This window comes from Pelophylax lessonae, assembly GCF_965119305.1.
Source record: "Pelophylax lessonae genome assembly, chromosome: 9".
Classification (NCBI taxonomy): Eukaryota; Metazoa; Chordata; class Amphibia; order Anura; family Ranidae; genus Pelophylax; species Pelophylax lessonae.
Genome location: NC_138776.1, coordinates 14013101 through 14030006, shown reverse-complemented (window position 1 = coordinate 14030006; position 16906 = coordinate 14013101). Strand labels below are relative to the sequence as shown.

General features: G+C 44.6%; 1 protein-coding gene across 1 annotated transcript in view; it reads left to right on the top strand.

The window, feature by feature from the left end:
* Positions 1–323: 323 nt before the first annotated feature.
* Positions 324–16906, top strand: part of LOC309564607 (ligand-dependent corepressor-like) — a gene marked incomplete at its 3' end in the record, with an annotated part of 107651 nt that continues 91068 nt past the window's right edge. The window contains exon 1 of the mRNA XM_082269261.1: positions 324–447. Within this exon, the coding sequence (XP_082125387.1) occupies positions 351–447 (97 nt within the window). The 5' untranslated portion in view covers positions 324–350. The remainder of the gene's footprint in view (positions 448–16906) is intronic.

The window sequence follows — 16906 nt, the reverse complement described above, 5'->3', positions numbered from 1 at the left end:
GAACTCTCTCTATTGTGGCTATACGAAAGGAAATGAAGGGAAATCTTCCATTGGAGACACCAGTTTAGGTGACAACCTGTGATTTCCTCCTTCCTTGTAGTCCCCCCCCCTCCCCCCGGGTTCTCATGGTTACCGTAGCCCCGGGGCTCTCTCTATTTTAGTATCCCATCGCCATGGAGACCCCGCATCCTGGTGACCAGAGCCGTGCGTGCTGACGTCACACGTCCGCTCCACAGGAGCACGCGGCGGCGCCGAGGGGAGGAGACGAGAGGAAGAGAGGGGGGCGTGCCGTGTGTGGGAGGAGCCGGGGTCGGTCCGTGCGCGCCCGCGCGAGGGGGGCTCAGCAGAAAATGGCGAGTCTGTGTAAGAGCCAGCAATGCTCGATCGAGAGGCGCGGATTTCGGCAGGAACTTGACTCGTGGCGGTACAAGCTCATTCACTGTGTAGGTAAGCTCTTCTCTATCTACACACACCGGGAACAACCCCCTCCCCCCACCCACCTCATCATCACCTCACACACTGAGTGAGGGGAACACGGAGAAAAAAGCGCGGGCTGGAGAGAGCCGGGACCGGGAGAGAGAACCGGCGGCCTCTACTTTACCGGAGGCACCGGGAGAGAGGACGGAAACTAAACTCCCGCCGCTCAGCCCGCGCTGCTAAACCCCCCTCGGGAGCGCGCCTGGAACCCTCCCCTCACATGCTCGCCACCTTCTCCTGCGCGCGACCCCGCTCTCACCCCGCCCCTCTTCTGTGCGCGCGGCCGGCTCCTACCACACCCCCTTTTAAAGCTCTTTAACAACCAAAAATCTACCCAACCCCTCCCCCCTCCTCCTCCCTCCAATCAACTAACACCGGGGGAAGAGTCACCTACCGACCCATCCATCCACCTACCGACCCCTCCCCCCTCCTCCCTCCAATCATCCAACACCGGGGAAGTGTCACCTACCCTTCCATCCACCCACCTACCTACCCCTCCTCCTCCTCCTCCCTCCAATCATCCAACACCGGGGGAAAGAGTCACCTACCTATCCTTCCATCCAAGCAAATACCTACTTACCTACCGACCCCTCCACCTACTTACCCACCCTTCCATCCACCCACTGACCCTTCCATCCACCTACCCTTCCACTCACCTACCCATCCATCCACCCACCTACCCATCCATCCACCCACCTACCGACCTCTCCACCTACCAACTCATCCACCCACCTACCAACCTCCCCACCTACCAACCCTTCCACCCTTCCACCCACCTACCTACCAATCCAAATACCTACCTACCAACCCTTCCATCCACCCACCTACCTATCCTTCCACCTTCCTTCCAACCCTTCCACCTTCCTTCCAACCCTTCCACCCACCTACCGACCTCTCCACCTACCAACCCTTCCACTCATCCACCTACCCTTCCACCCACCCACCCACCTACCAACCCTTCCACCCTTCCGCCTACCTACCCTTCCACCCACCTACCTACCAACCCAAATACCTACCTACCAACCCTTCCATCCACCCACCTACCTATCCTTCCACCTTCCTTCCAACCCTTCCACCTTCCTTCCAACCCTTCCACCCACCTACCGACCTCTCCACCTACCAACCCTTCCACTCATCCACCCACCTACCAACCCTTCCACTCATCCACCTACCCTTCCACCCACCCACCCACCTCCCCACCTACCAACCCTTCCACCCTTCCGCCTACCTACCCTTCCACCCACCTACCTACCAACCCAAATACCTACCTACCAACCCTTCCATCCACCCACCTACCTATCCTTCCACCTTCCTTCCAACCCTTCCACCTACCTACCCTTCCACCCACCTACCTACCAATCCAAATACCTACCTACCAACCCTTCCATCCACCCACCTATCCTTCCACCTTCCTTCCAACCCTTCCACCTACCTATCCTTAAACCTACCGACCTAACCTGACAGGCCGCAACATCCACATCTATATACATCCCCCCCATCCATATACATTGTACCCATACCCCCCCCTATATACACTGTATTCTCATCCATACCCCATCCATATACATTGTACCCATACCCCCCCATCCATATACATTGTATCCATACCCCCCCCCATCCATATACATTGTACCCATACCCCCCCATCCATATACATTGTATCCATACCCCCCCCATCCATATACATTGTATCCATACCCCCCCCCATCCATATACATTGTATCCATACCCCCCCTATATACACTGTATTCTCATCCATACCCCATCCATATACATTGTACCCATACCCCCCCTATATACACTGTATTCTCACCCATATACATTGTATCCATACCCCCCCCATCCATATACATTGTATCCATACCCCCCCCATCCATATACATTGTATCCATACCCCCCCCATCCATATACATTGTATCCATACCCCCCCCATCCATATACATTGTATCCATACCCCCCATATACATTGTATGCATACCCCCCTCCCCATCCATATACATTGTATCCATACCCCCCCCATATACATTGTATCCATACCCCCCATATACATTGTATGCATACCCACCCTCCCCATCCATATACTTTGCATGCATACCCCCCCCATCCATATACATTGTATCCATACCCCCCCCATCCATATACATTGTATCCATACCCCCCATATACATTGTATCCCCCCCCCGCCATCCAAATACATTGTATCCATACCCCCCCGCCATCCATATACATTGTATCCATACCCCCCCCATCCATATACATTGTATCCATACCCCCCCCCATCCATATACATTGTATCCATACTCCCCCCATCCATATACATTGTATCCATAGTTACCCCCCCCCCCCATCCATATACATTGTATCCATACCCCGCCCCCCCCCCCCCCCATCCATATACATTGTGCCCATACCCCCCATCCACATAATACAAACCCGATTCCAGAAAAGTCAGGACATTGTACAAATTGTGAATAAAAACAGAATGCAATGATGTGGAAGTTTCAAATTTCAATATTTTATTCAGAATACAACATAGATGACATATCAAATGTTTAAACTGAGAAAATGTATCATTTTAAGGGAAAAATAAGTTGATTTTAAATTTCATGGCATCAACACATCTCAAAAAAGTTGGGACAAGGCCATGTTTACCACTGTGTGGTCTCCCCTCTTCTTTTTATAACAGTCTGCAAACGTCTGGGGACTGAGGAGACAAGTTGCCCAAGTTTAGGAATAGGAATTTTGTCCCATTCTTGTCTAATACAGGCTTCTAGTTGCTCAACTGTCTTACGTCTTTGTTGCATCTTCCTCTTTATAATGCGCCAAATGTTTTCTATGGGTGAAAGGTCTGGACTGCAGGCTGCCCATTTCAGTACCCGGATCCTTCTTCTACGCAGCCATGATGTTGTAATTGATGCAGTATGTGGTCTGGCATTGTCATGTTGGAAAATGCAAGGTCTTCCCTGAAAGAGACGACGTCTGGATGGGAGCATATGTTGTTCTAGAACTTGGATATACCTTTCAGCATTGATGGAGCCTTTCCAGATGTGTCCTTTCCACATGCTGCCCATGCCACACGCACTCATGCCACCCCCATACCATCAGAGATGCCGGCTTCTGAACTGAGTGCTGATAACAACTTGGGTTGTCCTTGTCCTCTTTAGTCCGGGTCACATGGCGTCCCAGTTTTCCAAAAAGAACTTCAAATTTTGATTCGTCTGACCACAGAACAGTTTTCCACTTTGCCACAGACCATTATAAATGAGCCTTGGCCCAGAGAAAACGCCTGCGCTTCTGGATCATGTTTAGATTTGGCTTCTTTTTTGGCTTATAGAGTTTTAGCCGGCAACGGTGAATGGCACGGTGGATTGTTTTCACCGACAATGTTTTCTGGAAGTATTCCTGAGCCCATGTTGTGATTTCCATTACAGTAACATTCCTGTATGTGATGCGGTGCCGTCTAAGGGCCCGAAGATCACCGCCATCCAGTATGGTTTTCCGGCCTTGACCCTTACACACAGAGATTGTTCCAGATTCTCTGAATCTTTGGATGATATTATGCACTGTAGATGATGAGAACTTCAAACTCTCAATTTTTTCTCTGAGAAACTCCTTTCTGATATTGCTCATGCCCAGCATTGGGGGAATTGGTGATCCTCTCTCTGCCCATCTTGACTTCTGAGAGACACTGCCACTCTGAGAGGCTCTTTTTATACCCAATCATGTTGCCAATTGACCTAATAAGTTGCAAATTGGTCCTCCAGCTGTTCCTTATATGTACATTTAACTTTTCCGGCCTCTTATTGCTACCTGTCCCAACTTTTTTGGAATGTGTAGCTCCCATGAAATCCATAATGAGCCAATATTTGACATGACATTTCAAAATGTCTCACTTTCAATATTTGATATGTTATCTATATTATATTGTGAATATAAGATTATAAGATTTGTAAATTAGTCCATTCCTTTTTTACTCACAATTTGTACAGTGTCCCAACTTTTTTGGAATTGGGTTTGTAGATATGCATTTTAGAAATAGTCATATTTACCTACCGTTCAATTGGGTTTGTACATTGTATCCCCCATCCCTATACATAGTATCCATAGGATTACTTTTATGGAGGTTAATTGTATCTGATTCCACATCTCTGATCAAATTTATTATTGATTATTATATACTTTTAATAATAAAAAAAAAGGGGACCTAGATAGTAATATAAAAATTAAACAATTAAAAAAATGTATTATACATTATTATATATTTTTAATAAAAAAGGGGACATATATATAAAAAATAATAATTAGGTCCCCTTTTTTTTTTATTAAAAATATATAATAATGAAAAATACATTTTTTTAATGGTTTTATTTTTATATTGTCTAGGCCCCCTTCTCTTTATTTCTAAAAATTAAAATACTAAAAAAAAAAAAAAAAATATATATAATTTTTTTTGTATTTTATTTTTAGAAATAAAGAGAAGGGGGCCTAGATATTAATATAAAAATAAAACCAATTAAAATTATTTAGTATTAATATTTATAATATTTTGATAATAAAAAAGTTAAGGAAACCCAGATAGTAGTAATATATAAAAATAAAACCAAGAAAAAAATATTTTTTTTTATATATTTTTTTTATAATAAAAAAGGGCACACAGTTTGATGGAGATAATATAATATATGCAGTGGCCTTCACTCCTACATCTGTAGCAGGACTAGTTTTTTTTCATCTTATTGTTATTTTCACACCTGTATCCTCTCTGTAGTAGAATATGTTCTTTTTGCCCCTATTATATTATATTGTATTGTATTATATTATAATATATATATATATATATATATATATACATATAGTGTGTGTATGTATGTATTGGCATCTTCTGCCACTCCTACCTCTGTAGCACAGAATATGGTGTCCTTTATTTTCATATATATATATATATATATATATATATATATATATATATATATATATATATATATATATATATATATATATATATATATATATATATATATATATATATATATATATATATATATATATATATTACTTCTCTTCAGTAGCAAGATTAGATCCTTCTCTTTTTCTTTATGTCCCTATTTTATTTTATTTTATTTTTATATTTGTATCTGCCACTTTCTACCCTTTTGTAGCTGAGTTGTATTTTTTTTATTGTTATTATTAATGTGATTATTATTACTCAGACCTGAGAACACATTCGTGTCCTTTTTATCCCTATGGCAGTAAAGTGTAAACTGCACCAAAAGGTTTTTTTTTTTTTTTTTTCTTGTATCTCCCTTCTCTCCCTAATCTGTTGCAGAATTCCCTTTTCTTTTAATTAATATTTGGGCCTCAGAACCCTATCCATGTTCTTCTTTTTTAAAACCCATGGAAAGTCCTTTTTTATTCCTATGGGAAAAAAGTGTTAATTGCACCAAAATATCTTCTTTTTTTTTTTTTTTTTTCTTCATTCATATCCTCTGTTACCTTTTTGTAGCAGAATAAAAAAATAAAATAAAATAAAAATTTGGGGGCTCAAAATCCTATCCATGTTGTTTTTATCCTCATGGAAGGAAAGTGTTAACTGCACCAAGAGATTATTTTTATTTATTTATTTTTTTGTATCTCTCTCCTCTGTTACCTCTGTACCAGAGCACGCCCCCCCCCCCCTCTTCTTTTTTTTTTTTTTTTTAATATTTGGAGCTCAGGACCCCATCCATGTGGTTTCTATCCCTATTGCAGAAAAGTGTTAATTGCACCAAAAGAGGTAAATGGTTTGAGGACAGTGGAATGTAATTTTTTGGACACTATATATTTTTTAATTGTCATGGTTTTCTGCGTCCGATGCCCCTGTGATACCCCTCCCCACCCCCTTTTTTTTTTTTATTTTTTTTTTTATTTTATTTTATTTTTTTTGGTTGGGGTGACTGGATGTGAAGCGACAGTGGAATGTAATTTTTTGGACATTATATATTTTTTAATTGTCGTGGTTTCCTGCATCCGATGCCCCCGTGATGACCATCACCACCTTTTTTTTATTTTTTTTTTTGGTTGGGGTGACTGGATGTGAAGTGACAGTGGAATGTCATTTTTTTGGATATATATATATATATATATATATATATATATATATATATATATATATATATATATATATATATATTTTTTTTTTTAATTGTCATGGTTTCCTACGTCCGATGCCCCCATGATGACCATCACCACCTTTTTTTTTTTTTTTTTTTTATTTTATTTTATTTTTTGGTTGGGGTGGGTGGATGTGAAGCGACAGTGGAATGTAATTTTTTTGGACATTATATATTTTTTAATTGTCATGGTTTCCTGCGTCCGATGCCCCCATGATGACCATCACCACCTTTATTTTATTTAATTTTTTGGTTGGGGTGACTGGATGTGAAGCGTATTATCAGGTTTCTAGGTAATTGCTTCCAGCAGGCAATTTCCATTTACAGCTCGGGTTCAGAGATCATTCCTAATCAGACTTTTTTTTTTTTGGCTCTCAACATTTCGCAGCTATGACATTTTTTTTATTTTTTTTATTTTGTGGGATTTTTTTTTTTGCTGTTTGCTTAATTAAAGAAACTCGATGATGTGCGCTTCTCTTCCCCCTCCTCCCCTCCCTCCTTTCTGCAAACACTTTTTTTTTTTTTTTGTGTGTGTGTTCCTTGAATGGTGGGCAGGGACGGGGTGAGGCTCAGGAGAAGAGAAGAGGGGGGGTGGGGGGGGTGTGTATGAGAGAGAGGGGCCTGAGGCCTAGCTCGGCTGCTTGCAGTGTGCTGCCCTGCTTGGTGGAACCTTCATTACCCCCACGATTAAGGATCGCTGTGCTCCCCGGAGGGATTGGCTCCGAAAGCAGGATTGAGAGATCTTCCGTATTTTTTTTTTTTGGTGGCCGCAGAATGCTGGGGGATGGGCAAGGACCGAATGAAAACTCCCTATGACAGTATGGCTTTTTTTTTTTTGTGTGTGTTTCTCCCCCCCCCCCTCCTCCTTCCCTCACCAATGTCCTGGTTCCCTCCCCTCTAACCTCCTTTGAATCTGTATATTTGGTAAGATTAAAAAAAAAAAAAAAAAAGCCGGATTCATGATTATGTATGCAAAAAAAAGTTGCAAGGCTTTGTTTCTTTTTTTTTTCTTTTTTTGTTTCTTTTTAATCTTCTGCTCATTTCCTCTTTGCCGGCCCCTCCTCACTAATTTGTTTTCATGCCATTGTTCTGGTGCCATGGCTTTAGGAGTAATTAATTTTCACCTTGACCGGTGTTTTGGGGGAATGGTATTTTTTTTTTTTTTGCTATGGATATTTGATCAGATTTTTAGTCGTCAAGGTTAGGTATTGTTTTCTTTTTCTAGGTGAAAGTTTAATTTTCATGCAGCCGTTAGGCTCTGGCTTGGACATAATTTTTTTTTTTTTAGCAAAGCCCATTATGCAAATTGTGCTTTGGTTCAGATGTAATTTCATGCTGCGATAGCGTTCCTTTGTCTCTCTTCCTGGAAGTGCATTTATTATTATTTTTTTATTTTTTTTATTAAAGAACAGGTTTTAGTAGGTGAGCAGTTTGGACACAGCTGACATGAACTGATTGAGTCGTTTTTTTTTGTCATGACCGTTTGAGTGTTTTATTGAATTCGGATGACAGGTTCTCACTGGGGCTCGCTACGTGATTTCGTCTTTTATTTCGCTGCATTTTTATCACGCTGTTTAAACACTTGAATCGTTTTCTGTCATTTTTGTGTTTGGTACAACCGAGGGGAGAGAAGGTAGAATTTTGTTATGTCAACATTTTTTGTTTCTGTTCTGTTGTGGAATTGATCTCCAAGTTTTAACATGCCTTTTAGGAATTCCCAAAATTTTTTTGGTAATGTGCTATCGTAATGTTAGAGTATATGATAAGAAAATGTACGTTGCCTAACAACACCAGAAGATTTTTCTTTAGTGAGATCTTTGTATCTGTAGGGTAAACACATGGTCGCTGTGATGGCGAATCAGATGGAAGGGATTTTTTTTCTTCTCTAGGCAGTTTGGGAAACCAGGAAACGTCAAGGATTGTTCCTGGTGATCGGTTTGTGAGTGTGCTTTTATTTGCATTTTGATACGTTTTCTGTTAAAATTGTTACCAAATCCAGAGAAGGATCAATTGGAAGATATGTTTGTGTTGTTTCTTTCCTTAGATTGGAATGTTGTTACCAGTATATCGGTCAAGTGTGTGCCTTGTATGGTGGGTGCCATGTGCGGCCGGTCCAGTGCAGTGGGTGCCTTGTGCGGCTGGTCCAGTGCGTGCCTTGTGTATTGGGTGGGTGCCTGTATGATCGGTATAAGATTCTTTCTTTTGATTGGTATGTTGTTACCAGTATATCGGTCCAGTGCGGTGGGTGCCTGTGTGGCTGGTTCAATGCAGTTGGTGCCTTGTGTGCCTGTAAGAGTGTGGTGGGTGTCTTGTGTGGTGCCTGCCTTGTGTATTGGTTGGGTGCCTTGTGTGGCCGGTCCAGTGTGGTGCCTGCCTTGTGTATTGGGTGGGTGCCTTGTGTGGCCGGTCTAGTTTGGCGGGTGCCTTGTGCGTGGCCGGTCCGGCGGGTGCCTTGTGCAACGGTCCGGTGTGGTGGGTGCCTTGTGCAGCTGGTACAGTGCGTGCCTTGTGTATTGGGTGGGTGCCTTGTGTGGCCGGTCCAGTGTGGTGCCTGCCTTGTGTATTGGTTGGGTGCCTTGTGTGGCCGGTCCAGTGTGGTGCCTGCCTTGTGTATTGGGTGGGTGCCTTGTGTGGCCAGTCTAGTGCGGTGGGTGCCTTGTGCGCGGCCGGTCCGGTGTGGTGGGTGTGCAACAGTCCGGTGTGGTGGGTGCCTTGTGTATTGGGTGGGTGCCTGTGTGATCAGTCTTAGATTCTTTCTTTAGATTGGCATGTTGTTACCAGTATATCAGTCCAGTGCAGTGTGTGCCTTGTGTGGCCGTTCCAGTCCATTGGGTGCAGCTTCACGTTTTTTAAATTTAGATAGCAGTGTTGTTACCAGTATATCGGTCCAGTGCGGCGCGTGTCCTGTGTGGCCACTCCAGTGCGGCGCGTGCCTTGTTCGGTGGGTGCTTGTGTGGCCAGTCCATTTGGGTGCCGCTTCACGTTTTTGAAATTTAGATTGCAGTGTTGTGCACATTTATTACCAGCATGTTGGTCTAGTGGGTCCCTGTGCAGTTGGGTGCTGATCCAATGGGTGTCTTGTGGTGTTCATCCAGTGGGTGCTGGTCTGGTGGGTGCCTGTGGGGTCTGTCCGGTGGGTGCCTGTGCGGTGGGTGCCTGTGGGGTCTGTCCGGTGGGTGCCTGTGGGGTCTGTCCGGTGGGTGCCTGTGCGGTCTGTCTGTCCGGTGGGTGCCTGTGCGGTCTGTCTGTCCGGTGGGTGCCTGTGCGGTCTGTCCGGTGGGTGCTGATCCATTGGGTGCCTGTATGAGAAGATATTTTTAGTGCAGATAAACATATATTGCCTTTAGTAATTTAGATAACTGATCCCTTTGGGAAAAAAAAAAAAAAAAATCTGTTACAAAAGTGTTTGGATTTTACATTAACAACTTTTAGACCCGTTCCCTGTTAATCTTTCTTATCTCAGATCTTCATAAATATGCTTTCTGCACCAAACCAAGAAGGTCAGAAAAAAGCACAGATTTTATTGCTTGCCTGACTCGCACGTTTAAAGAACGTGTTTTTTAAGGGTTCAAAGTTTAGAATCGCCAACTATTTTATCTTTATGACAACGACACCGTGCTTAAATTGATTGCTTTTTATGATATAGCCTGACGTACTGAGCTGACAAATGAATGAGGACTTTGGTGCTTCTTTTTGGAATTTGTGGGTTTTTGTGTTTGAAAATTTAAGACCAACCTTTTTTTTTGCTTTTGATTCGTTTTTGATCAGTTAATCCAAATTTTCGGTGTGGTGTGGATGTCGAGGCTGGGAGTTTATAGTTTATGATTCCTTTAAACCTAAAGAATGTTGCTGTAGGTAAAAGTGAATCTGAAGAGTGACACCGGAGCTGCTGTGCTGAGTGTTTTTTTATTTTTATTTTGTGTTTTTTTGGATCCCTTTTGAGGGTCTGATGATGAAACCACAGAGATGTAATGAGGTGTCTTATAACACATGACAGGGGGGGTCACGCAAAGATTGAGGTATGTGAATGGTGGTCGGATGGGTAGGATTTTATTGGCCCACTTTCTGTGCCGATAAATAAAGCTACCCAGATACTCACCTTTTATATAGGTATTCGTATGGAGATGACATCTCTATAGTAGATGTGAATGGAGGATTGTTTGGGGTGGGGGGTGAAGTCCTTTTGTTAGGCCATTTTGCATTCCCATGTTTATGTTCTGCTGTAGAAGTCAAAGAAACTTTATTGCCAGGAGGAAGTTCCACACTTTTTTTTGTTGCTGTGGTTCACATGCTGACATATAGCAGAATTCCAAATTAACCGTTGCCTGTATTGGGAACGTCCTGCTTTAGGCTAAATTCCACTTCTAAGGCTGGCCACTCACTAGTAACCACTTCAGCTCTGGAAGATTTTACCCCCCCCCCCCCCTTCATGACCAGCACAGCTATTCAGCACTGCGCTACTTTAACTGGTAATTGCGCAGTCATGCAACACTGTACCCAAATGACATTTTATATAATTTTTTTTTCCACACAGAGCTTTCTTCTTGTGGTATTTGTTCACCACTGGGTTTTTATTTTTTTCTAAACAAGCAAAACTACGAAAAAAAAATGTCAAACAGGTAGTTTTTCTCCTGATGTACGCTGATGAGGCTGCACTTATAGGGGGCTGTGATGGGCACGGATAGGTGACACTGGGCAGCACTGGTGGGCAAGGATAGGTGACACTGGGCAGTACTGATGAGGCACTGGTGGGCACGGATAGGTGACACTGGGCAGTACTGATGAGGCAGGGATAGGTGACACTGGGCAGTACTGATGAGGCACTGGTGGGCACGGATAGGTGACACTCGGCAGCACTGATGAGGCACTGGTTGGCACAGATAGATGGCACTGGTGGGCAGCACTAATGAGGCACTGGTGGGCACGGATAGGTGGTACTGGGCAGCACTGGTGTCACTGGGCACAGATAGGTGGCACTGGGCAGCATTGGTGGTACTGGTGGGCATGGATAGGTGGCACTGATGGGCAGCACTGGTGGGCATGGATTGGTGGCACGGGGGGGGGCACGGATAGGTGGTACTGGTGGGCACAGATAGGTGGTATTGATTGCCGGCACTGATTGGCAGTACTGGTGGTACTGATGTCCCATAGACAAAAGCCAGTTATCTGCTTACTTCTGCTCTCCTCGCGCTGTCAGCCTGAGGAAAGAAAAGCCGATAACCGACTCGTGTTTACATCCTTTGGTCTGCTGTCATTGGCGGACAGCTGATCACGTGGTAAAGGGCTGCTGTGATTGGCCCTTTACCCTGATCTGTAATCAGCCAAGTCCGATCAGAGCATGCCATCTGCACGATCACGGGAGGACCTTCCATGTACGCCCTTCCTAGCAAAGTAAGCACCTGCTGTAGCGGTCTTTCGACTTTAGCGTGGGTGGGAAGGGGATAAATAAAAAAAGACCAAAAATTTGGGGAAAATATTTTTTTCTTTTACTTTCTGCTAGAAAACCCACGCGCTATATATATATATATATATATATATATATATATATATATCTATCATTAGTAGAAAAAAAATCCAAATAGGTGTATATTGATTGGTTTGCTTGAAAGTTATAGCATCTACAAACTATGGGGTGTGTGTGTGTGTGTGTGTGTGTGTGTGTGTGTGTGTGTGTATTTTATTTAATTTTTTTTATGCTAGTAATGGAGGTAATGTAATGGAGCTATGCCGAATCCTGTGATCTCTCCCTTTCTGTCACAGAGAAGATCCGCCTGCTTTGTTTACATAAGCAGACGGATCCTCTCACACTTTCCCGACGATCGGGCAAGAGAGGCGGCGATCGCCGCCTCTCCTCCTCCGGCCCGTCTCCCGCTGTGTCTAAACACAGCGGGAGTGAGCATCTGGCGGTGCGCGCGCAGCGCCGAGACCACTAGAAGTTCAGCGACGTAGGTTGTCGCTGGACCCAGGGGAGCCGCACTCCCACAGTAGGATTACTGTCGGCAGTCAGCAAGTGGTTAAAGTTGCAGCGACTTTGAAAAGGTGCTTGCACTACTTTGATGCAACTTTGAGTCCAAGAGTGTAAAGTTGCATCAAAATCGCGCGACTTTGGAATCGCACTAGTGGAAACTTAGGCTTGGTTCAAACTGCCGCGACTTGGTATCCAACTTGCGAGACTCCAGGTCGCATGTCCTGTGAAATCCCATGTTGGCCAATCAGAGCGGTCTTAATTGGCACTACTGAAGTCGCTCTGACTTTAGGAAAGGTTCTTGTACTACTTTAAGGCGACTTCTATCCGACACTTGCCCATAGACTTTTAATGGAAGTCACCTCCAAGGCAGATCCTCATCTATATTGAGGGGTGATTTTGATCCAACATTACAGGAAGAATACCCAGGCATTCCCTGAAAGTCACTTCAAAGTTGCATCAAAGTAGTACATAAGTAGCCAGAAAATCACCAGGAAGTCACCTTGGCTAAGTCCCCTGACATTTAGATCACAGAAGCATGAACCAAGCCTTAGCCAAATATTACCCTAATAATCACTTGCCAACTGCAATACGTATATATATATATATGTTGCAGATTGCAAGTGGTTTACTGGGATTATGGGTGAAGATCTTCTCCACCATAACCTGGTATCGTTCTTTGCAGCTGGCTTTCTCATGAGCTGCTGGAACACGGCAAGAGGGGATGTCGTCAAACCCCCCCCCGCTGTGTTTCTCGGGTATACAGTTTCCGCTGGTTCGCCTGGCTGCTCCCATAGGCGATCAAAGTGTAGGTACTCTTTGAACGACCCTATGGCCTTGGAGGACTGGATCGACATCATGACATCACTTCCAGGCTGGAATTAAATTATTATTAATAGTATTTTATTTTTTTATTTTTTTTTAAACAGAAGATCAAAAAATATATATTTTTTTTTTCTCTTCTTTTGCTTTTAAAGGTAAAGAGATTTGGGGTCTTTTTGACCCCAGATCTCTCCATAAGAAGGGCACGTCATCCTTATTTCTATTACAAGAGTGATTAAACAAATTAAACGTTTTTGTAAAACTTAATTACAATTTACTGTACAATTAAAAATAATTGTAAAAATAAAAAGTAAGGAAAAAACGATCTAAAGCACCCCAATGTGAATGCATTCACAGGTGGTGCACGCATATGTGAAGTATCGCCGCAAACGTTTTAAGTGAGAGCAATAATTCTAAAGTTAGACCTCCGCTGTAACTCTAAACAGGTAACCTGTAAGGGCATTTAAAGTGTCGCCTATGGAGAGTTAAGTACAGTAGTTTGGTGCCATTTTACGACTGTGCGTGATTTTAAAGCGTGACATGTTTGGTATCTATTTACTCGGCGTAACATCTTTTATATACAAAAAAAAGATTGGGGTAAATTATATATATATATTTTCATTGAATTGTATTCATTGCATTCGTAAAACCACTGTGCAAATACCGTGTGACAAAAAAAATTGCAACGATCACCATTTTATTCCCTAGCGTGTCTGCAAAAAAAATAAATAAATAAAATAGTGTAATGTTTGGGAGTTCAAAGTAATTTTCTAGCAAAAAATACTGATTTAGAGCCCATTCACACTGATCCGACTTGGACCGCGACTTGTCAGCCTGACAAGTCGCGGTCCGTCGCGCTCCCATTGTTCGGTACAGGACCCGTTCTAATAGGAGTGACACAAGTCGCTCCGACTTAGAAAAAGGGTCCTGTACTACTTCGGGGCGACCCGGAGCGACTTGCATAGACATTCATTTTATGAAGTCCGTGCAAGTCGTGCCGAAGTCGCGGTGCATGCGACTTCACAGGTCGCCCCCGAAGTCGTGCCGCTGCAGTGTGAACCGCCACTTAAACTTGTAAACAATTCCTATTACAAGTATTGTTAACATCCCTTGTAATAGAAATAAGGATAGCAGGACCTCTTTATGGACAGATCTGGAGTCAAAAAGTCCCCAAATCTCTTCTTTACCTTTTTTAAAAGCAAAAGATAACCCGGAAGTGATCTACTCTTTGATTGCCTGTGTTACCAGCCGGCGGCCCTGTCAGATCGTTTCTTGGGCAAACCGGTGGAAACGATAAGCCTGAGAAACCAGCAAGAGAGCCGGCTGCAAAAAAAACGATACCGTGGTTATGGATGATATTTTCAGCCATAATCCCGATAAACCTCTTCAAAACTGAAATGTGTGTGTGTGTATATACGTATTGCCTTGAAGAGGTAAACAACAAACATGTTATACTTACCTGCTCTGTGCAGTTGGCTTTTGCACAGAGCAGCGCCGGTCCTCTTCTTGGGTCCCCTCCTGCGCTTCTGGCTCCTCCCTCCCGTTGAGTGCCCACAAATCAAGCTGCTTGCTATGGAGCTACTCATGCGGGTTTTCTCCTGAGCCCCTTTCTGTGTCCATAAGACACACAAACAGGGCTCTGCATCTACTACTACCTCTACTCTGGTCCCCCTCCAACACTTCTGGCTCCTCCTCTCTGGCTCCTTCTATGGGGGCTCACTGCCTGTTTCTAATACTACCTCTACACTGGTCCCCTGCCAGCACTTACGGCTCTTCCTTTCCAGCTCCTTCTGTGGGGGCTCCCTGCCTGTATCTACTACTACTACCACTTATACACTGATCCTCCCCCAACACTTCTGGCTCCTTCTCTCTAGCTCCTTCTATGGGGGCTCCCTGCCTGTATCTACTACTACTACTACCTCTACACTGGTCTCCTGCCAGCACTTATGGCTCCTCCTTTCCAGCTCCTTCTATGTGGGCTCCCTGCCTGTATCTACTACTACTTCTACAAAAGTCACCCGCCAGCACTTCTGGCTCCTCCTCTCTAGTTCCTTCTATGGGGGGCTCCCTGCCTGTATCTACTACTACCTCTACACTGGTCCCCCGCCAACTTTTGACTCCTCCTCTCTAGCTCCTTCTATGGGGGCTCCCTGCCTGTATCTACGACTACTACATCTACACTAGTCGACCGCCAGCACTTCTGGCTCCTCCTCTCTAGCTCCTTCCATGGGAGCTCCCTACCTGTATCTACTACTAATACTACCTCTACACTGGTCCCCCGCCAGCACTTCTGGCTCCTCCTCTCTTAGCTCCTTCTATGGGGGCTCACTGCCTGTATCTACTACTACACTAGTCGCCCGCCAGCACTTATGGATCCTCCTCTCTAGCTCCTCTTATGGGGGCTCCCTGCCTGTATCTACCACTACCACCTCTACTCTGGCCCTCTGCCGGCACTTCTGACTCCTCGTCTCCAGCTCTTTCTATGGGGGATCCCCGCCTGTATCTACTACTACCTCCACACTGGTCCCCAGCCAGCACTTCTGACTCCTCGTCTCCAGCTCTGTCTATGGGGGCTCCCTGCCTGTATCTACTACTACTACCTCCACACTGGTCCCCCACCAGCACTTCTGACTCCTCCTCTCCAGCCCCCCCTCCTATGGGGGCTCACTGCCTGTATCTACTACCTCTACCCCGGTCCCCCACCAGCACTTCTGGCTCCTTTTTTCCATCTCCTCCCCTTTTTCTACAGGGGCACTTGTGTGGGCTTGCTGCCTGTCTATAGACACAGACAGCAGGGTTTTGCCCTGCACCCTTGTCACAGGCTGTGATTGAGTAAAAGGTGGTGTTGGTATATGGCGCTACCTTTTCAAACCAAAAAATGGATGTGCTTGCGTGCTTTGCTCAGTATTGATTATGTATAAAATTTAAATAAAATTCATACACAGTTGCTACCAGTGTGTGGTAAACGGTTTTGGTTGGGGTGCTGATAGTGCCTATACCTGTGGCCCCCCAACAGGTACTTCACTCACCCTTCCGATTCCCCTTTAAGACAGGGGTGCTGGCTGTGTATTATCACAGATCCTGGGCTTCCCTGGTATTGTGGTGGGATCGGCTGTTAGTTTTCCTCCCTGGGGGTCCGCAGGGTCTGGTGGGCTCAGATAACAAACAGGGGATCCCCCCATAGTGTAATATGTAAAGTACATGTGCAGTAAACAAAGCAGTAAACTCAGTTTGAATACGAGCTATTCATCAGGGGGGGGGGGGGGGGGACGCCAGCACACTTCTGCGTTCCACGGCCGAGCTCCTCTAACCGTAATTGACGTTGAAGCACTGAATTCCGCCCTGCGCGTTTCGTCATACACCCCATAGCGCTGGTCAATTTGAGTTTCTTCAGGCTGTGATTGAGCCCCATCTCGATCCAGCGATGTTGCGTGAGGACTCCCCTCCTCATTGGCTGAGACAGAAGCGCGGCGCCATTGGCTTCTGCTGCTGTCAA